The sequence below is a fragment of the Populus euphratica genome, unplaced genomic scaffold (assembly GCF_000495115.2).
Source record: "Populus euphratica unplaced genomic scaffold, PopEup_1.0 scaffold34.1, whole genome shotgun sequence".
In the NCBI taxonomy this organism is placed as follows: Eukaryota; Viridiplantae; Streptophyta; class Magnoliopsida; order Malpighiales; family Salicaceae; genus Populus; species Populus euphratica.
In genome coordinates this window covers 120,204-142,829 of record NW_011499883.1, presented here as the reverse complement: position 1 = coordinate 142,829, position 22,626 = coordinate 120,204, and the positions used below count along the sequence as shown (strand labels likewise).

At 28.9% G+C, this 22,626-nt stretch overlaps 2 protein-coding genes and 1 long non-coding RNA gene across 4 annotated transcripts; 2 read left to right on the top strand and 1 right to left on the bottom strand.

Moving 5' to 3' along the window:
- Nucleotides 1–487: 487 nt before the first annotated feature.
- LOC105129728 (agamous-like MADS-box protein AGL21) lies at nucleotides 488–11,388 on the bottom strand. Of its 2 annotated transcripts, XM_011031920.1 has the most exons (3): nucleotides 11,079–11,388; nucleotides 606–771; nucleotides 509–573 (listed from the first exon to the last, which is right to left on the bottom strand). In XM_011031920.1, exons 1-3 carry the CDS (start codon nucleotides 11,258–11,260, stop codon nucleotides 571–573), a joined length of 351 nt encoding a protein of 116 aa, XP_011030222.1. In that variant the 5' UTR covers nucleotides 11,261–11,388; the 3' UTR covers nucleotides 509–570. The 2 variants fall into 2 exon arrangements, with proteins under 2 accessions (XP_011030221.1, XP_011030222.1); XM_011031919.1 differs by having other exon boundaries at nucleotides 488–771.
- Nucleotides 581–942, top strand: LOC105129727 (uncharacterized). Its single transcript, XR_843113.1, has 2 exons — nucleotides 581–673; nucleotides 751–942. It is a non-coding gene; the product is annotated as an uncharacterized LOC105129727 (long non-coding RNA).
- A 9,907-nt stretch (nucleotides 11,389–21,295) lies between the features above and the next one.
- Nucleotides 21,296–22,621, top strand: LOC105129871 (galactose-binding lectin-like; the record flags this gene model as incomplete). The annotated part of the gene is made up of 1 exon (XM_011032114.1): nucleotides 21,296–22,621. A coding segment is annotated over one exon (1,326 nt), but the record flags the coding sequence as incomplete, so codon positions are not given.
- Between the last annotated feature and the right edge of the window lie 5 nt (nucleotides 22,622–22,626).

Below are 22,626 nucleotides of genomic sequence, written 5' to 3'. Positions count from 1 at the left end.
TAATAACTTGTGTGTTTGCACATGTTGTATCATTTCTATTTGTGTGTTTCGCTTGTCTTATAACAGGGAAGAGTGTTGGGAAACTTTTTGGTGAAGAAAAACACTTTGTTGCTAGGCAAAGACCGAGTGGATTGACAGAGAGAGAGCTGAATCTGACAATGAACTGGGCTACTGTATAGGGCTGGAAGATTTTGACGAGAACCCAGTGACAATTGGTTGGTGATCATCATGCATGCTTCTTTAGTGACAATTGGTTGGTGATCATCATGCATGATATGAATGATAGTTTAGAGTCGCAGCTCTTGCATGCTTCTTTATTTATAGATGACTTGGAAGTTGGAACCATAATGATGTCGCTTGATGTTTATCCATAGAGCTATCTCCTTGAAACACAATTATTTTAATCCATTCAATGTTTGTGAATGGTGTGTGCATTGATCCAAATCTGTAAAATCTGGCAGACAATGCTATATTTGTGAAACCAGTTGCTTTCTTTTTTCAAGTCAAAGGCAGGTTCAAGCGTGGGAGCGATGAAAAACCATGAAGCTGCTTATAAATCTAGATGCTTTTTCATAGTGGCCCTAGAGCCATTGACAACTCCCCTCGAGTAAAAATGCAATCACTTGAGTGGATATGCCTCCATGCATGCTGTAAATCTCGCAAAGCAATATAAGTGTTTGTTGAGTGCTTACCTTCACTTCTGAAGCAGGATTTAACAGTGGCTGGCACTCCTCTTTTTGTTTGCTGTAGCGTTCAATGATGGACTTCATACTGAATCAGGGCAGGGAGTTCAGAAAAATCAGGGTTTCTTCTTTATGGCGATGCAACTTCGAAGTAAGTAATGACACTAGTCAGGTGTAATTTAAAAGCAAAAGCAGGACAAATGCTCTCAATTGAAAGAAAATTCAAGCACATCTATAGCTAACTGATGCCTTTCCTCTATCAATGCCTTTTTTCTGATTCGCGTGTGAAGTGGAAATACTGTCTCCTTAACTCTGTTCGTGTTTGAATGGCTACAGTTTACCGCAAGCGAGACAATGAAACTGCAGGTGCGCCTTGTTCGCCCCCTTGTCCTCATCAATGCCATTTTCTGATCCTTTGCTTTGACGTTGGTCGCGGTTACAAGCAAAGAGAATTGCCCTTGATTATTTGTTTTTGAGGTAGAAAAGTGTTTTAATAGTTTTGCACTATTTTTATAAATAAAAAACATAATAAATCTAGAGGTTCTTCATAGTAGAGGTTCTTCATAGTTTTGCACTATTTTTATAAATAAAAAACATAAACAATATATTTTGTTTCTTTTATATACAAACAACTTTTAGTGTAAAAGATTAAAATTGGTTTTTTTTTTTTGTACTTTCATATTTAGTTAGTGTCATAAACTTGATTCTTATTATATATTTAACATGAATATATATCCTTCTTTTTTAAGTTAGTTATATAACTTTTTCATAATATTTTTTAATTTGAATGAAATAAATTTAATACTGTTTTTTTTATTGGAATGAAATAAATTTAATACTGTTTTTTTTTTTTTTTTCATTAAAAAAACAGAAAACTGAAAATAAATGAAAATGAAAAATAATTCTCTGTTAATAAATATAATCTAAAATTTCCAACTGTTCACCATAATTTTAACAATGGCACCTGATTTTATCAACTGGTGACTGCCACTGCCACCAACGTTTCCTAACGCCCACCATGCTATTGCCATGATTGGCTGGTGGCACCAGCTAAACTGCGACCTACTATCACTATTCTCACCGCAGCCGCCTATCTCATTGTCATCCATGGATTATCACTAGTGAGCTAATAACCACCCAAAAGTGCCGCTAGAAATCCAAGCCAACAGAGCAACCCAAAGTTACCATGGTCAAGTGTTCGCTACCGCAGCCAGTGGTGAGTGCTCGCTGCCATCACCACCATCACTTGGTGACCACTGCGATTACCGTGTTGATGGCTTGTCTGTTGTCACTACTGCTAAGATTCATTGGCCCATGGCCCGTGCCCTTTATTAATATTTCTACTGACTAACATCAACCACCGGTGCCACCAACACCTGCAGTCGCCACCACCACGCTAAGATTCATTGGCCCATGGCCCGTGCCTTAAAATATATATCCTTTATTTATCACCCCTGGCAACTATGCACCACCGTGGTCTAATTAATAAATAACTAGTAGTTACCATCACTTTGTAAGATTAAAAACAAGAAATCAAAACCATAGTACTAACACTAGCTGCTATATTTTGATGGACAAAAAACAAGAAAAGATCGATGCTCGAAACGAGGGGAAAGGTCAGAGGTGATATTAAAGCGGGCCGTGCATGATGTCATACAAATGTAATAAACGGTGCCGTAGATAAAAGATAATGGGAACAGAAAGGATGTTTTTGTGTGCTAAAAGTAGAAAAATTCATGACCAATGAAATAGATCGATGGAAGTGAAACAATGCAATCAACTACGTACAAATGTAAAAACATTCTTCTGTCTATCTCGATTCTAATTAAAAAGTTTCATATTGATGTTTATTTTACGTTATCGCAATCCCTTCAAAATGAAAATGAAATATATATATATATATATATATATATATATATATATATTTTAATCTAAAAGGTTGTAGTTAAGATATGGGTTAATTATATATAATTATCACTATGTTTTTATTAGCAGATGGTAAGGCATTTTAGTATAGTTAACTCATATGTTCACTACAACCTTTTAGATTAAAAATAAAAAATATATATCCTTTATTTATCCTTTGGTATGGTATAAACTACAAGATAGTTAAGTATTCCCAGGTAAGATATGTGTGGCAGGATCTGAAATTATATTTATGTTTTCAATCTAAAGATCGTTATCAAGATATGGGTTAATTATACTAAAATGCCTTACCATTTGCTAATAAAAACATACCATGGTCCATATCTTGACTACGAGCTTTTAGATTAAAAATGAAATATATATATATGCCCTTACATCTTAAGGAGGCATTTTATATACTTAAAATATTTCATGGGAAATATTTTTCTAATTATTTTGTATTTATTCTAAAATATGTTATCAAAATATAAACATGTTACATTTATTAGTTTTTTTATATGATGAAATATTATCGAAACAATAATTAACTTAAAATATCATTCGACATGTCAACCATCATCATTTTATTACCATCACCATCATGATATCATCTCTATCACTCAATTCTATATCAAGAAATATATAATTATTTTATTTTATTTATTAACTGTAAAATAATATTTTTATTTTTTTTAGTTTAGTTTATATATAATTTATATTCCTTTATATTATTGTGATCACATCATGTAATATCAATGAAATCCTAACATTGTCTTCTCTTATTTTTGTATTTTTTTTATTTCTTTGAATTGTTTTATATGGTATCAATGCATGGTTTCATGAAACAAGGTTAGGGGTTTTGTAGGGGGTAACATGCCCATACCAAAGTTCGAGGTGGAGCCTTGATTTTTGATTTTTAGAGTGCTCATATAACTTTGAAAAGATATTTGTTTAGATTTTGTAATTTGATATTTCATTTTCCTTTGTTTTTTTTTTTATGTTTTGGTTTTCTTTATTTGTTGATTATGCTATTAAAAGAGATGATTCTTTTCAGTTTGTAAGTGTGAGGTTAGATGAAAATAATTTTTTTTAATGGTAAAAAGATGTAGAGATATGTTAATAAAACTTCTGTGATACCTAGAAATATCGATAAGAGTTATACTACTTTGATATATACATAAGAAGCAAACAATGTAAAAATTATTACTTGGATTAACAATTTTGTTGAGCATTCTATAGATACATAGTTGATAAAGTATAGGACATTAAAAGAGGTTTAAGATCATTTGCAAATGTTATTTATGCAATCAAATTTTGAAAAGCAGTGTCAATTAGAGAATGATATACAAACTCTTTAAAAAAAAAATATATGAGTATTCAGGAGTTTTATTATGCTATAATATATCTTTAGGATCAATTAGCTCTTATAGAATCAACATAATTAAAGGAATGTGGTACCTATATTACTCATAGAGAGGAATACTGATTGATATAATTTTTAATGATACTTTATAGTGATTTTGAAAGACTTAAACGTTCAACTTTGCATCGTTCTCCACTACTTTTTGTTGATTTAGTTGTCAATGAGTTATTGGCTGAAGAAATACGTCTTCAATCTTATTTTAAAAAGAGAATTCTTTATTATTCTAATCTTTCTATGCTAGCAGTACCTTTTAAGTCATTCTCTAATAATTATAATAAGTTTTACATAAGAGTTGTTTTTGATAAGTGCAGTTTTTATAAGCATAAAAATCATTAGAAGGTTTAGTGTCGCAAGTTGAGACAATAAAATCAAGCTCAAAAACTTGACAGCTGGTCACAATCTAATGTTTATAGACTATTTTAGGGTAATAAATCACCATACCATAATATTACAAAAATAATTTCATTAAGTTCTTTCACCAATCTTAGTACTCTAACTGAGCAATTTTAAAAGTTTCTTTCTTTACAACCACAAGTCATGACCATTTATTTTTTCTATAGGTTAGTTGCCTTATAATTCTTTAGGTATGTCACATTCTAACTGGGTCTTGAATTCTAGTGTTTCACATTATATGCCTCCAGATTCTTCATCTTTTGCTTCCATGTCCTCTTTACCTTCTATTCTTGTCATAGCTACTAATGACACTCTTATGCCCTTAAGAAGTGTTGGTTTTGTTATTACACTTCACTTGTCTCACCTTAATGCTTTTCTTATTCCAAAACTCATATTAAATCTTGCTTATGTTGGTCAGTCATGTGATTCTAGTGATTATTTAGTCATCTTTTCCTTTTCTTTTTGTTACGTTCAAGATTTGCAGTTTTAGAAGCTAATTGGAACAGACTGTAGGAAGAATGAACTATATCATCAGTTACTGCTGCTGTTATTAGTTTTAATTTGTCTTCTTTTCATTTGAGTCCTTTTTCTAGTTTTTATTTATGGTATTCTCGTTTAGATCATGTTTTGTCTTCTCATTTGAGATTTAAGGTATCCATAAGAGCTTTAGAGAATTCATAAATTTTTTATATTTATAATTGTAATGGATGTAAACTGATAAAATTTTCTACTTTAACTTTTAATCGAAATATTTTTGTTTCTTCTTTTACATTTGATTTGATTCATTCTAATGTATAAGGACTTTTCATATTGTCACAAAAAAGGATCTCGATATTATGTTTCTTTTATTGATGATGATCATACTCGTTATTATTTGGCTTATTTAATGAAGCATTATTCTGAATTTTTTTTAGATATATACAACCTTTCGAGCACCTGTCAAAACTTAACATTTCACTGTTATCAAATGTTTTAGGAGTGATTTAGGTGAGATATAGAATAAATTCTATGAGTTTCTTTTCTTAGATGAAACCATTCACCAAACTTTGTGTACAGATGCTCCTAGGCAAAATGATCTCTTGTTGTTTACTTTTGTTCCTGGTGTGTTTTGAGGAGAAGTTGTTCTTACTACTGTAAGTTTGATTAATATAATTCTATCTTCTTATATTTTAGATTTTTCTCCTTTTAAAAAGTTGTATGATTATGCCCCTAATTATTCATTCTTTAGAGTTTTTTCTTGTACTTGTTTTGTTCTTTGTCCTCATGTAGAATGCAGTAAGTTGTTCTTTTAATTTGCTATTTTTGTCTTTTTAGGTTATAATAAAGGTAAAAAAGGATATTGTTGTTTTGATCCAATAAATCAAAAACTTTATGTATCTCATCATATTGTTTTTCTCAAGCATATACCTTTCTTTTATATTCTATCCACTACTTATAGCTTGACTAGATCTGATCTTATTCATACAAATCTTTTTTCTGAAGATTCTCATAGTTTATCATCTCAAGTTCCCAGTACTTTAAATACCTCTTTTCATGTTCAAACAATTTGTACTGATTATTCTGCAAGTATTGATAATTTAATCTTTGGTATATCTGAAGCTCCATTTTCTTTTATAGTCTCTCAAGCTTCATTTAAGATTATAAGTCCACCTTTACGTCAATCCATACACATTCTTAAGTCCATAAAGTTACTAAATTTTGCTTATTTTTGTAATTCTTTATCTTTTACATTTTTTTAGCTTTTATTTATTGTCTCTTTAAGCATTCTTCCTATAAAGAGGAATTCTTGATTATCTTTGACAGCAAGCTATGGATGAGAAACTTTCTGCTTTATATAAGATAAATACTTAAGATTTGGTTCTTCTACCTTCTGGTAAGAGTGTTCTTGGTTATCGTTAGGTGTATAGAATCAAGACTAATTCTAACGGATCTACTAAGCGATACAAAGCTAGGTTAGTTGTAAAAGGATACTTTGAATAGTATGATATGGATTATAATAAGACATTTTCTCCTATTGAAAAAATAATGATGTTATGTACTTTTATTATAGTAGTTTTGGTTTGTTAGTGGCATATCTCTCAATCTAATGTTAAAATACCTTCTTTAATAAAGATCTTCAAGAAGAAGTTTATATGGCATATTTTCTTGGTATTTCACATGACTCTGGGTATATTTGTAAGCTTAACAAAAATATTATTTATTCTCAAATAAGCACCCCATGCTTGGTTTGAGAAATTTTTTGTTGTGATCTTTTCTTTTATATTTGTTTCTAGTAATCATGGTTTTTTTTATTTTTATCAAGTGTATTGATACAGGTTGAAATATGTTGCAGATGTTATTGAGCATGCTAAATTTATTGATAATAAGACTGTAAATATTCTCATTGATGTTAACACAAAATATTTTTTTCTGATGATTTACCTTTGTCAAATCCTACTTTATACCGGATTATTGTTGAGAGCTTGATATATCTCACTATTACTTATTTAGATATTGCATATTGTTTATATTGTTAGTTAATTTGTTGCTTCTCCTACCACCATTTATTGAGCCGCTGTTCTTCGTATTTTGTGATATTTTAGAGGTATAGTCTTTTATAGTATTTTAAGTCCATCCACCTCTTCCTTAGAGCTGCGTACATATTTTGATGTTGATCATAACAATGATCATACAGAGCACAAATCTGTTACTAGTTTCTATATTTTTTAGGTGATTTTCTTATAAGAGCAATAAATAATTTATTGTTTTTTAATTTTTAACCAAAATAGAATATTGTGTTATGACATCTATTACTAAATAGATTATTTGGTTATGTTGGTTACTTGCAAATATAAGAGTTTGATTTTCTCATCTCACTCCAATGTATTATTTTGTGACAACTAAAGTTCTATTCAAATTGCTCACAACTCAGTTTTTCATGAATAAACTAAATATATTGAGATCAATTTTCATCTTACTCATTATTATTTCAAGTATGATACCATTACTTTGCCTTTTATTTCTTCTTCTTTACAAATTATAGATTTCCTTACCAAGTCGAATTTTGTTTCTTAATTTTTTTCTTGTTGGTAAACTCTCGATGCTTATAGTTGTCGTATCGTGAATTTGAGAGGAGATGCTAAGAAATGTATGGTTATTTTGTTTTATTTATTAAGGGTAAAATAATATTTTTTTTATTTTCTTTTTAGTTTAGCCTATATATAATCTGTTTGTATTTAGATTAAACCTATTTCTTTAGATTATTGTGATTACATCATACAATATCAATAAAACTCTAGCGTTCTCATCTTTTATTTTTGCATTTCTCTTTATTTATTTGGATTGTTTCACATTCCACTCGTGTTACCATCCACCTCCACCACTGTCATCTTTGCCACCATAAAACTTACTTTATTATTAATTGCGTGTTTAGTAATGCAATGTATTATATTTTTTAAAAGTATTTCTCAAATGAAAATGTGTTAAAATAATTATTTTTTTAGATTTTTTTAATCTTTTAAATCAACTCATTAAAATCATTGAAAAACATCTAAAAAAACATTAATTCAATTTCTTTTTACAAAAAATACTTTAAAAAGTAGTAGTTACACAACATCAAACATGCATTAGAAATGATAAAGTGAGTAATACTTTCTTCATTCCTTTTTTATATTGATCACGTTTTGGATAAGGAATTTTTTTTTTTCATTTATGAGATAAATTTGAATATTTTCATTAATTAAAAAAATATATAGTATCTTGAAGTGCAGATACAAGATACAAAAATAAATATTAAGCTCATATAAAACATTGAATTTTATCTCAAATCTAATACATTATTAAATATAAATAATTAAAAAGTAAATTCGAAAATAATATTAATTTTAAAAAATAAATTGGTTTCGAGTTCTTTACGAGAGGTGAGGGGCATTCAAAAGGAAAATGCCTCCATGCTCATCCTTGGATTTTGTTAGATATCCATTAATTGGACAAGTAATGTTGTCACTCCCGCCGCACCACCACATTATCTTTACTTTGATTCTTTATCCCCGTGGGCACCACCATCACCCCCCAACTACGACAATTACTATCACCTCATGTCATCATCATCATATTTTTTACATCATTACTTATAAAATTTGTTCCATAAAAAACGATGGTATATATTACTTCAAATAATATGTGTATGGGTATATTATTATTATTTAGAGTATTTTTAGGATCTAAATTCTAAATATTTAAATTACTTATTATCTAGAAATGTCAAGAAAATTAAGGATTATACGTACCTTCTTAACCATTAGGCTAAACTATATTGAGGTTATATATTTCTTTCAATCCCATGCAATTTGTATACTATTTAAGAGTTTAATTGCTTCTGTTAATGTGTGTAACAGGTGCATATCAATTGATTCCCAAGTCGCAACATAGGTATCGATCGATGCCTTTTCCTTTGAACCTCGCCTGTAGATTAATTCCTATGAGCTGATCAGGTGAAAACTTCATTCTATACCTCAATAATAGTCAGGCTAAAAGGTTCGAAATCCTCATTATCATCAAGATTCTTTGCCGTGGTGCAAGTTTTCAATAGCAATTATTGACAAACCTAATGCCATGCTTTGCTAAGAGCATGGAGGCCATGCACATAACTATTCAATCACGTTGCAAAGCTTTCTCATTATTATTAGATTCTACTGATCACTGACATACATTGCGCGTGGACATTACTCTTCCAAGGAAGCTTCTATGTTGCTTATAAATTATCTTGGCATGAGAAGATCATCGCTTAACGTCGCAATAGTACAGAGAGACGGTACGTACTGGTGAGGAGAAAAGAGAGGTGGAGAGGGAGAGAGAGGTGCAATCTAAATATCCAAATAATACTAATGATTTTGTAATTTAGTGGCGCTCTTGCAAAATCAAGTGAAGCGAGCAAGTGTGGAACTAGGGTTAATTTATAGGAATGGAAAGCAAAGATGAAAACACTATTTAATTTGGTAGGTATATATTTAACTATATTAGATCAAAGATTGGAGCAACACAAGATATAATTTCATATATACACGATCGTAAAAAACTATAATGTAGTTTATACTATATATATGGATGGATGGACAATTTTCCGGGAAAAAAAGAAGAAAAAAGAGGGGTGAATATTTAGAAAGAACAAGGCAAATTCGAACTCTTTAAGAGCTACTGTGAATATGTGTGGGATTCAGTCTCGAGTTGGAGTCTCGTCTTTAGCAATTTACGGCTAATAATTGAAGATTTCATTGAATTTTTCCACACAATAGAGCTACTTTGTGTAGAATTATACTATATATGAATCATTGAGAATGCAATGTTTCACAAAATAATGTAAGGGAAATTATTTCTAGATGTTCCCTCGAATTCTATATTCTAAATGTATAGTTAATACAAATTGCTAGTACTTAAAAGACCATTTAATGCCTAAATTTAAGAAACTTCAATAATAATTTTATATCAGATTAGCTTTTATCCTCTTCAAGTAAAATCTAATTGAGGATTGAGACTTGCAAGACCAATATATCTTACATATTTTAAATTATTAATTTGGTTAATTTGAAGAAAGATCATCAATTCGGACTATATCCAAATCCTGATATATGACTAAAAAATTTAAACTATTGGATAAAAATCCAGAATGATTTTATTAAACAATACTAGTTATATATGTATTCTCTTAATGGTCTGGCCATATCTTGAAGTCTGCATTCGTTTCTTCGTATAGCTTGTTATAGTCGGAAAGGTGTGAAAGAGGGAATTCAACAGAGGTGTTTTAGTTTTTAACTGTGGTGGTTATTTTTTAAAATTTATTTTAAAAATATATTAAAATAATATTTTTTATTTTTAAAAAATTATTTTAAATATCAATACATCAAAATATTTAAAAATATAAAAACATATTTATTTTAAAAAATAAATTCTTTCAAAAATATTTTCAAAATCCAAAACTTTGTAATACAGTTGCACTAACTTACTATTGATTTATCTGACCAGACTGATGATCTTGTAAGAATTGAAGCGAATACATACGTTACATGTAAAAAGTAAGTGTTAAAATGTACATGATAAGTACTATGGCTACAATATTATCCAGTCAATGCTTATCCATACTGGTAATAAGATTTTATCTTATGTTTGGTCTAACCAATAAGGATTTCCCTTCTACGGTGTGCAAACTAGATGCTAGCTCCTTGTGCTTACAGACTCCAACTAAGCAGCCATTACCATCTGCGCGCAAGCTGCTTCTATACCTAAATAAACTGAGCACTGACCAACTATTACCAGACCGATCACCTTCAGAATCGCTGATGAAAATGATGCCTGTCGTAATATATAACATGCATGCATATGAGAAAGGTCTTCGCGGCTGGAAATTAAGCCCTAGCTTGCAACACAAAGCCGTAACTTGATTTTATGTAATAAAAACCAACTAATCCTATCTCTCAGAACCATATTTTGGAAGCTGTACTACTTTGATGTAACAATAAAATAAAAAAAATCTATTCACAGGAACATGGGAACTACTTGTTTTGCAATACAAATTATAGGAAAAAGAGATAAAAGACGGAGGAGAAAGAGCAATTACATCTATAAATGCGAACTAACTATTTATTCATACTGTATATACACCAAAATATATAAAGCGAGAGGAGAGCGAGAGGTCTGACCTAGTGTTTGCATGATCATAGAGCTTGCCTGTGCTGGAGAAGACAATTACTCCAACTTCCGCATCACAAAGGACTGATAGCTCCTTAGCCTTCTTAAGCAGCCCACTTCTTCTTTTGGAGAAAGTAACTTGCCTGCTTGTCGAATTGTCGATCCTGCGTATCACAATCTTCCCTCTCCCCATCTTGCTATTTTGGGATTTTCCCACCCTGCTTTTTTATTGCTAGACTAGATAGATCCAAGATCTGAATTCATAACACGTTAACTATAAAAAATATTTCAGCGGAAATCCTTATTGAATTAGCAGTTAGATCAATAATCCCTAAAAACCAAAGTAATGATATATATCAATAAAAACAGGAAAGTTGGGATCGTTCCAAAAATTAGAAGAAGGTAAGTAGCTGAGAATCACAAACTATAGGAAATGTAATTAAAACATGATTTTTTTTTTTTATGAATAGAAAAGAAGACACGATATGAATTAATCCAAGTATAGGAGAATATATATGTAACTGGCTAATTAATAAGTAAGAATAAAATAAAAATAAGTTCATATACATAGCTAATGAAAGAAAAGTACATAAATAGAGCCTACTTATTTATCAAAAAAAAAAAAAAAAGAAACGTAGAAAGAAACTTACTTGGATTAAGGTAAGGATTTTGGAAGGAGGAAGAGCAGCCGCTATCCTTTTGTAGAAATGTTTAGGATGCCAATCTTATGTTTTGTCTGGGAAGTTTAGAGTGGTGGATTTGTTTTGCCCAATCAAATGTTAAAAATATATTTTTTTAAGAGAATATCTAAAAAAGTTATATCTAAAGAGTGCAGTAGTTGTTTATTTTTATATATTAAAATAATATTTTTTATTTTTTCAAAATTATTTTCAACATCAACTTACAAAAAAATATACAAAAATAAATAAATAAAAATATTAAAAAAACACCTTTACTTTCCAAACGGCCTTTAAACTGAGGTGTCCTAAAAGAGCATTGTTCAGGATCAAGAGAATCAAATATAGGGTTGAGAAGGAGAGAAGAGATTGTTAAAGACAAATGTCAATAGCTGAAAGCGAGTATTCTAATAGAGCTACACCAGCAAGTGGAGAAAAAATATAATCATCGTACCTTGTTCCTGGATCAATGCTTGCTGTGTTTATGGTAGCTGAGATATTAGCTATCTATCTAATAGATTATCGACACGTGCTGCCACAAAAACACGGCGTATAGGCTATTCACTTACTCTTTTTTATTTTTATTTTTTTATTTTTATTTTAGGATGACAACTGGACATGCCCATTTTTAGACCCTGTGTTTGTTCCCAATACGTAAACTAGTCCTTGCAAAAAACAATTTTGTTGATTTGACTCTGTTATTGTTATATCCAGGCAGATGGACCCAACTCAAAAAATTCATAACATATGCTCTGTTAAAATAATAATACTACTATCTTTATCTAGAATATTACTGGTTATTCAATAAATCTTATAATATTTCTCGTTAAAACATACTATAACGTGATATAAGGAAATAAATATTTAACTTTCGATAAAATTAGTGATAATTGGAAAGTTTAATTAAAGTAAAATAACAAACATAATAATGATAAGCACATATCAAATTCTTTTGAGTAAAATAATTGAATATTCTTTCTGGAAAACGAAGTACATCAACTCTCAAATAATTTTTATTTCTGGATCTTACTAGCTAGGGTTCAAGTACTCTCTTGTATATACCGATGTGACTGTGTCCAGATATTTTATAGTGGTTTATCCTCCAATGCCATAAATTGCTTCCACATGAGTAAAGCTTCTCTCCCACTCTATATCGGCTTGCGGATCGGAATATTGTCCATCATTTTTGCATACATTTTTTTTTATTTTAAAGAGGGCCCTCTCTCGACATTTTGGCCATGGGGAGGTTAGGTACACGTTTTTCATAACCCCTCTTGTTGATTCATGATACCATTATGTCAAGGGGGTATTGGTAGTGTGTAGTTTAATATATAAATTTATCTTGTTTTTATTAGATTAAGAGTATAATAGTTGTTATTTTGTAAAAAATAGATTATAAAATAATATTTTTTATTTTTAAAAATTATTTTTGATATTTAATATTTAAAATAATATAAAAATATTAAAAAATATTAATTTTAAAAAATCATTTTTTAAAAAACATTCTTTAAACATAAAATCAAACAAAAATTTAATGGATAATAATATTGGAGTATTGAAATATAATCAATGCATTTATTATTCACATCATCATCTTTTATTGGAATTCAAAGGGATGATTGCAAAAAAAAAAACAAAAAAAAAAAACAAGCAAACAAACCATGAAAGCATTACCTATTCAAATATGGATAATTTACCTAAGTTTTAGCTAGAGAAAGATATAGTTTTGATATGAGATAATTGATTAAAGATTACCAATATATAATTCTGATGTGCCCAATCCAACAATACAAATATAATATAATTTATCTTTGAAATTAAAAAAGAAATAGAAGCTTTGTTTAAATTGTGGATTTTTTTTTTTTGATTTACGTGGGGTGTCTGGGTCAGCTTGCGCGTATTTGAAATTAAAAAAGAAATAGAAGCTTTGTTCAAATCGTGGATTTTTAATCTTATGAGAGATACCCTGCAAACTCAATAGGCATGTAAGGCACTGTGAGGATGACAGGCGTGCACGCCAGGACTCGAACCCAGGTATAATAAAAAAAGACAAGCTCCTTTCAGTGCTAGGTCAAGTTATGGAATGCAAATCGTGGATTTTTAATCTCACGAGACTTGTGATCTGACCAAATTATATTTTGCTTTTATGATTTCTATTGATAATATGAAATAGAAAACACGAAAGGGTAGATAAGCTTGAACTGCTAAGCCAGTTCTAATCTTGATTACTAAAAAATTAAAAAAAAAATCACCCAATAACAGAAGGAAAACGAGAGGACATTATCGCACAGGAAACCCTTTATTAAAGCAGCCTCGTACTATATCAGGTAATTGTTTACACAAACCAACACGCTAAAATTAAAATTAAAATTATTAAATATGGGACTTTGTGCCTAAACCTGTGATCGGGAGAGACCACGTGAAAGAGATTCTGCTGTCCAATGGAGACAAAAGATGTTTCCTTAATCGCCAATTAGGCCCTTGGATTAACCAACCATTTAGCATTTAAGTAATATTTAAAGCTCCATGCTTACTTGTGGGCAAGAGCTTGGCCAAGTGTCAATCATCAACACAATCATTGATCTGTGCATTCATCAACCTGCAGAGACCTCAAACATTTACTGGGATTTCTAAAACAAGTTGATTTCTTGCCAATTCTGGTTTCCATTTGGCTGATTTCTCAAATTGTTCATCGAAGTAGAATATTCTCTTTTCTTTGTGGCTATATATATATATATATCGATCTTTAATCTAATCAGGGTTTCTAGCTCAATGACATTTCTTTCATGATAAAATTATCAATTTATCAATTACCAATGGTAATAGATCTCTTTAATGAAAAAAAAAAAACAGATGTTTATGAATGGATTTTATATGCAACTTTTTTTAATAGAATTTTATAAAAAAAGTATTAGTAAGTTCGTTCTTGGGAAATAAATTATCTTCAAGTCTTATGATTTTCTTAAAGATTAACAGGTTCAATATTATAATTTATCTTACAAGAAAGTTTGTATTTAATTATAATACCTTTATTAGTCTCTATGTTTATCCGAAGCAAATGCTATTCGGATGGATTTTAACTTTTTCTTGTTTATTTTAGTCTGTTTAAACAAACTTTTATCACCCTTCTTTAAATATTTTTTCTTATTTTATTATTATAATCAATTGTTGTTATTTCCCATTATTGTAAACTTTAGAAAAATCCAAAGGTAATTATGACTAGATAAGTGTAATAATAAAATTTCCATTGTTATTTTACTGTGATTTTTACCAACCACATTTGTCTATCACTAACTCCATCCATAGATATTAACAAAAATATATAGTTAATATATACAAAGAAAACCCCAGTTAAAATAGAAAGAATTTAAAAAAATCAAAAAAATATAAAGATATGTAAGTTTTTATAAATATCATTATCGATAAAATTACAATAAAATTCAAACAGACAAATTGTATAATGATACGACATTGATATTGATAAAATTATCGATAAAATTATCATCATAATAATTTCATTAAAAAATTTATCAATAATACTTAATATGAAATTCTCTCGCAACTTTTTCAATCATAACAACATTATATTTGACAACATTCGTATCTTGATTGAAATTTTATTGAGGATTTTTCATCTTAAATAAATCTATCATTTTTTTTTTAATATGAACACAATTTTAAAATGTTAATTTTTTTTACTACATATTTTTTTAGTATGTATTTTATTTGGGTGTTTATTTGTTTTATTGTTTTTTTTTTTTCAAACAAACTTGTTGTAATGATTTATGATTTTGTACATGTTATGGTTTGTTTTAAATATTTTTTTTTTGTAAATTATTCAAACTTATATTGAATTATCAACTTAGACGTGTTATGATGAAATAAATAATGACTTGTTTAACGAGTCTATTTTATACTTTGTCAATTTTGTTGCCGAGTTATAATTTCTATAAATATGTACAAAATTGTATTTACGTAGATAATTGATAATAAATTAAGAGAAGTATTAAAGTAGGATGAATAATCTTAAACTATACTAATATTTTTATAAATTTATTTACTTAATGTAATTAATTAATATATGTTGTTATTATTATTTGATATAGGTTCAATAGAAGTGATAGATGATCATTTATGGATGTATCGAGATTCACCTCAAGGATTGTGGATGATGAATTATTGTAATAGGATTTAGGATTTTATTAATTATGCAATATCTAATCCCAAAAATTTTAATAGAGACGATATTAGGTGCCCACGCAAAAGGTGTAAAAATTAAAAAGTTTTTTGATCCAGTTGTTGTAATAATATATTTTTTACAAAAAAAGTTCATAGGAGAATATATGTGTTGGTATATAGATGAAGAACTATTTATTTCTCATGAGACCATGCTAAAAAGGATTTTTTAAAATATCACTATTACTAATATTATTAATAAGTAATACTATCATTATTGTTGTTGTTGTTATCACAACCACCACAACTATTGCTAATATTATCATTATTAGTAATAATAGAAACATTCCTATTAATATTATAATTATTTTAATAATTATTATTTCAATCATCATCATTGTTATTATCACTGATGTTGTTATTATCATTGTCATTATCACTATCATCCCAGCAACTATTATTAGTATTTTTATTATCATCACTAATTTCTCTTCTTCTTCTCTCTCATATTATTATTATTATTATATCACTATTATCATTAATAATATTATTATCATCATCATTATTATAATTATCATTACTATTTTAATTGTTATTGTTGTTGTTGTTGTTATCATCAATAATATTATTATTTTCGTTACTCTTTTTATAATTATCATCACAATTATTATTATTATCATAATTGTTATTACTATTATCATCAATAATATTATTATCTTCATTATTACTATTATTATTATTGAAAAAATAAAAACTATAAACTTGATTTGAAGGATAAAATTGAAAGCCATAATAACTTTGAGAAAAAAACAAAGGAAAAAAATTAAAAATTAAAAGTAGAAGAACCAAATCGAAATACCTTATATATATATATTAAACACTAAGGTTAAATTAAAAACAAATAAAACTTTAACAAAATGAAAAATGACTAAAAATAGTAATTAAAGCTAAAAGATCTAAATATGAAATAACAATAACAATAAAGACCATAATATATTTATCGTGGCAGGAGAGAGAAATAAAAAAAAGAGTCATTGGTGATACACTGACCACATTTGAAGAATACATTTAGCTTATAATTAAAGAGAAGACAACGAGGAATAAATTGAGGTGATGAAAGCCTATTTTTTACTGTAAAATACCACCGCATGTGCTGTCCAAAATGTACGGTGACTCAGATGAGTGGACGCGTGTTCTGCAAGCACCAATACCTTTTTAAATATAAAATTATTATTTTAATTATAAGTTATATTACTGTCCTCAACCAAACTTATGATTAACCAAAAAAATCAAGGCTAAAAGATCCAAATACCCCTTAATACAATGAATTCTATGGCTTGCATCCAAAGATATATATGTAATTTTATTATGTATGAAAATACAAAAATATCTAAATACCCCTACCAAAAACCACTTATTTTTTCTAATTCTTGAGGATATTTTGGTTATTATATTTTTCATTAAAACATTAAATAGATGAAAATACCCCCAAATAAATCAGTAATAACTAAACTAATGCATCTCGTGAAAAGATCCAAATGTCCCTTGCTACAATGAATTCAACCAATGATACATGTTTAATTCTACCGTGTATAAAAAGAAAAAACCTAAATACCTTTACTTGAGGCCACTTATTTTTTATAACTTCTGGGAATAGTTTGGTTATTTTACTATTTATTAAAACACTCCTGAATAAATCAATAATAATTAATGTACCTTGCAAAAATATCAAAATAACCCTGATCTAAGAGGATGATTTTTTTTCAATAGGAAAGACAAAATAATTGAAAAATATGAATGGAGCTACGTTGGTTCCACGTTCTGTTTTAGTTGTTTTTCAACAAGGATGAATCATAGAAAATCTGAAAATAATAGGCAAACGAGAAGAAGAAATAGAGGGGAGATTGAAAGGTTATCACAGTGAGAATGCCATGGATTATGGACTTTAGATACTGTTGAATTCTACCACCAGTTCGAACCAAAAATCTCGACATCCGTAATAGGCTGGTACATAATGAAATGATCATTGTTCTATAAGAACTTGGATGATATTGTTGAATAATCGAAAACAAACGTTAAAAGAAGCAATAATATTGTTGGATAAAACTGGGTTAGGCTAATTGATAACAGTAATCGTTGGACAATGCCTAAGAAATACACGAATTGGTTTGAGCAGCTGCATTGCCTGTGCCCATATTATGACATTTTCTTCATTGCCTCAGAGTAGTTTTAGAGAGAACTAGCAACCTCCTCCTAACATGGATATTAGCTATTCTGTATTAATCATTTCTGATTTCCTGTTCGTTACGAGCAGGACAACACTTTACTAACCCTTTGCTACACTTATACTGTGTTATTTTATGTCTTCAAGTGCTTCTCTGTTTTGTTGTTCTCTCTAAAAATGTCTGTTCCTGGCTTGCAGTTGCTGCTACTTATGCCGCGGTTCTCCTTTCTTTTTAGCATGCGTATCTGTTTAGTTTTTCCCCTGAGCAATAACTTTACGTACTAATTTAGTGCGTCACTGGATCATTTGACACGTAGACTCTATTTTATGGGTTGAATAATTTTTTTTAATGTAAATAAATTATTTAGGTATAGCTAATATTTTTTTATAGTAGATTTTTTAAAAAGAAATTGTGTAGAAATTAATTAAATATGACTCGATCATCTTATTGGGTCTAAAAAGATAACCTAGATGATAAGTAAAAACACAATTTGATTCAAAATAAATATTTAAGATGAGATTTTTTTAATAAAAATTAAAACAACCAAGTTAACTTGCCAATCTAAATACCAAGATATGAGATTATGATAACTTTATAGAAAGTGAATCAAAACAAATTCTAAAACTCAATTTTCAATAACCTTAATGTTAAAGGATGAAATTAGAAAAAAAAATCATTAAAAAAATCCTAAAAAAATGACTAGAGTCAACTCAAGTTAACATATTAAACTCATGACTTGAGTTATGAGATCAAGATAACACAATAAAAATAAAATTGAGACAAATTATAAATCTCAATTCCCAATCAACCTAGTGTTAAAAAATAAAATAAAAAAAATCAATTAAAAAAAGAATACAAAAAGACAACACAAGTAAACTATAATTAACTTGACAACCCCGTGGCTTGAATCATAAGTTGGAGATAATCACATTGAAATCAGACTGAAACAAATCACGAAATCCAATTCTCTATTAACCTAATGTTAAATTAAAAAAAGAAAAAAAATCAAGTCAATAGAGTTAACCCGTTAAACCTGTGGTCCGGATCATGGATATGAGATAACCTTATAAAAAATAAATAAAAAAAATTATGAAGCACATTTTCCAATAAAGATAACGTTGAAAAATAGAATTGAAATTGAAAAAAAAAACACAAATTATAGAGAGAAAAAAAGAAAAAAAACCAATATTGCAATGAATAGACACTACCAGAAAATTGATAAATATAAATGGAAATACCAACGCAAATAGTCATTCGGTACATTGTAGTGAATTTTCCCGAAGGAAATATTCCCCTGGTATATACTGAGGGAATTACAGTGAAAAAAAATAAAACAATCCAAAAAATACGATGATGTGTCATTTATATCAATAGAATTACCGACAGAATAAATGCCGTCATTAAACTATAAAACATTATTCATCATGTCAATTACAAAGGGAATCACCAATGAAAAATTCGGTCGGTATTTTCTAGAGAGCTCTGAAATTGTTCACTTTCCAATTGCACTATTAATTACTATTTTTTATAGACAAAATTATTGATGGATTGAAGTCATCGGTGTTATTTAATGGATTTAAAAAAAATTAATTAAATTAAAAATTTTAATTAAATATTACACATGGAATCACCGATGAATTGAAAAGTCGTCAATGATATTTGACAGTTTTTGAAATTTTTTGATTAAATTGATAATTTAAATTAAATATTACATATAAAATCACTAACGAAATAATTAAAACTATTAATATTTAATTATTTATTGGTAAAACCGTCGGTAAAACGCCCTAATAAAAAGTTTAGAATCTCTAATTTCACACTACGCAGACCTCCTTTCTTCTTATTCTTCTTCCCCATATGTAAAAAAATAACATCCTTTTTTATCTCTTCTCTTCTCTTCTCTTCTCAACTCCTTCTCTTTTCCTCCATGTTAAGGTATGTCTTCTTCTTTTTCCTTCTCAATTTTTTTAATTAATATACCTTACAATTTTTTTTTTTAACTTCACTTGCAACTACATCAAGGTAATATTCTTTTTAATATATATATATATATATATATATAATTTTATTTTGTTTTTAATGATTGTATGAATGTTGTTGTATGATTTGTTTTTCATATGAAATCAATCTTTAGTGATTTATTTTTAGCAATCACAACTTTATTTTTTTCATATTAATTTTTTTAGTTAAATTTATTTTTTGTGTTATTTATTTGTTGCAAATTTGTTTGAGTTGATTTTTTTTCCAAGCAACTTATTTTTGAGTATTATAGAGTGTTTATATATTAATTTAATTATTTTATAGTTTTGTAAAATATAATTTTTAAATATTTTTAAATAATTACTGATGGAATTACATACGGTATTTTTATGAAAAAAATACCGATGAAATGATGCGGGTAATTTTTAAATTATCTCACATAAATATAATAGCTTTAGGTTTTGATTAAACCTTCTAAACTTCTATAAGAATAAAAAAAATAAAGAAAGAAAATATGTTTCTGTATATATTTTTCTAGGTGTAGCAAATTTTTTTATATAAATTTAAAACATTACAATAAAATATTATGACGGTTAAAAAAATTATTGAAAAAACAATTATATCTTTAATTATAAAAAAATATAATTATAAACACTTAAAAATAATATTTTTTTAAGAGTAATTTTTTTATTGATTTACAAACTAAACAAATAAATTATTAATTAATGACTTGGTTCGAGTAGGCAGAGACAACAAGTCAATTGTCAAGAAGGTTTCCTTGCTTGATTTGTTCGGACGGCAGCCTATCCTGAAAGCCCTAGATTATTAATTAATGACTTGGTTCGAGTCGGCAGAGACAAGAAGTCAATTGTCAAGAAGGTTTCTTAACTAATGCTAATGAACAAAGACTTCCACGTAAGGCCACAGAAGGATCATGTCTTTAGTTCCACGCAAGGAAATAAACATTTTGGTTGTATTTATTTTTATATTTTAAAAATATTCTTGATAAAATTAAATACATTTTATTTACTTTAAATTAATATATTTTTAATATTTTTAAATTATTTTAATATACTAATATTAAAAATAATTTTTAAAAAATAAAAAAATATTATTAACATATATTTTAATATAAAAAATTATTTAAAAAATATCATTTACATACAAATTAACTTCACAGACACGCTTATAAATGCCCTTGTCAACATAAGAAATTCTGCAATTTTCCTAATCCCCAAGCAGTGCAGCACTACAATTTCAACTTCCCTTGTGGGAAAGCTTCCTGTTCCATTTCTTCCTTTTGTTTTCTCAACTCTATTCACACTAATAATCCCTTCTGCGAGTGGATTATCTTTCAACTTCACCAGCTTCATTGTTGGCGATCAAAACATTTCATACGAGGAAGCAAATCGTGTAGATGGAACTATTCAGCTCACCAAAAATCAAAGAGATGCTAATATGACTTCAAGTTCCGGTCGAGTCACGTATTACAAGCCGATGCAGCTTTGGGACGAGGCCTCGGGGAATCTTACAGACTTCACTACCCATTTCTCTTTTTCCATCAATTCGCTAGGTAAAACTCAATACGGAGATGCAATGGCTTTCTTTCTTGCGCCAGAAGGATCAGTGCTTCCGCCTAATCTCTGTCAGGGTGCAGGTCTAGGTCTTGCAAGGAGTGATCAGCCACTAAACACAACGGCTAATCAATTTGTTGCAGTGGAGTTCGATATCTTCAAAAATGATTTTGATCCACCAGGCGAGCATGTAGGTATTAACATCAACTCTATGCAATCTGTAAATAATATTACTTGGCAGTGTGATATTAGTGGAGGGGGAAGAAATAACGCTTCGATTAGTTATAATTCAAGTACACATAATCTGAGTGTCGCCTTCACTGGTTATAGAAATAACACTGTAGAAATGCAATTCCTTAGTCAAATAGTTAGTTTGAGGGATTACCTACCAGAAAGAGTTAGTTTTGGCTTTTCGGCTTCAACAGGAAGTGAATCTGCCCTACATACCCTTTACTCGTGGGATTTTAATTCAAGTTTAGAAATTGTTGGTAATGTTACCAAGCCAATAGATCCAGCTGCAGCTTCTCCGCCAAATGGTGGTCCACGTAGGAATCGGAAAAAGAACAGGACAGGAATGGCAGTTGGATTGGGTGTTGGGGGTGGTGCTATAGTTGTTGGGGCCGCTTTGGTTGGGTTTGTTATTAAGTTTACGTGTGGGCACGAAGACGATGAAGAAGGTGGTCATGTCCTTGAAGAGTACATGGATGATGAATTTGAAAGGGGAACAGGACCAAAGAAGTTCCCTTATCAAGAATTGGCTCGAGCTACAAATAACTTCAAGGATGAAGAGAAGCTAGGTGAGGGTGGGTTCGGTGGTGTCTACAAAGGTTTTTTGAAGGAGATTGATTCATTCGTTGCAGTGAAGAGAGTATCAAGAGGTTCTAAACAAGGGATTAAAGAATATGCAGCAGAGGTAAAGATCATTAG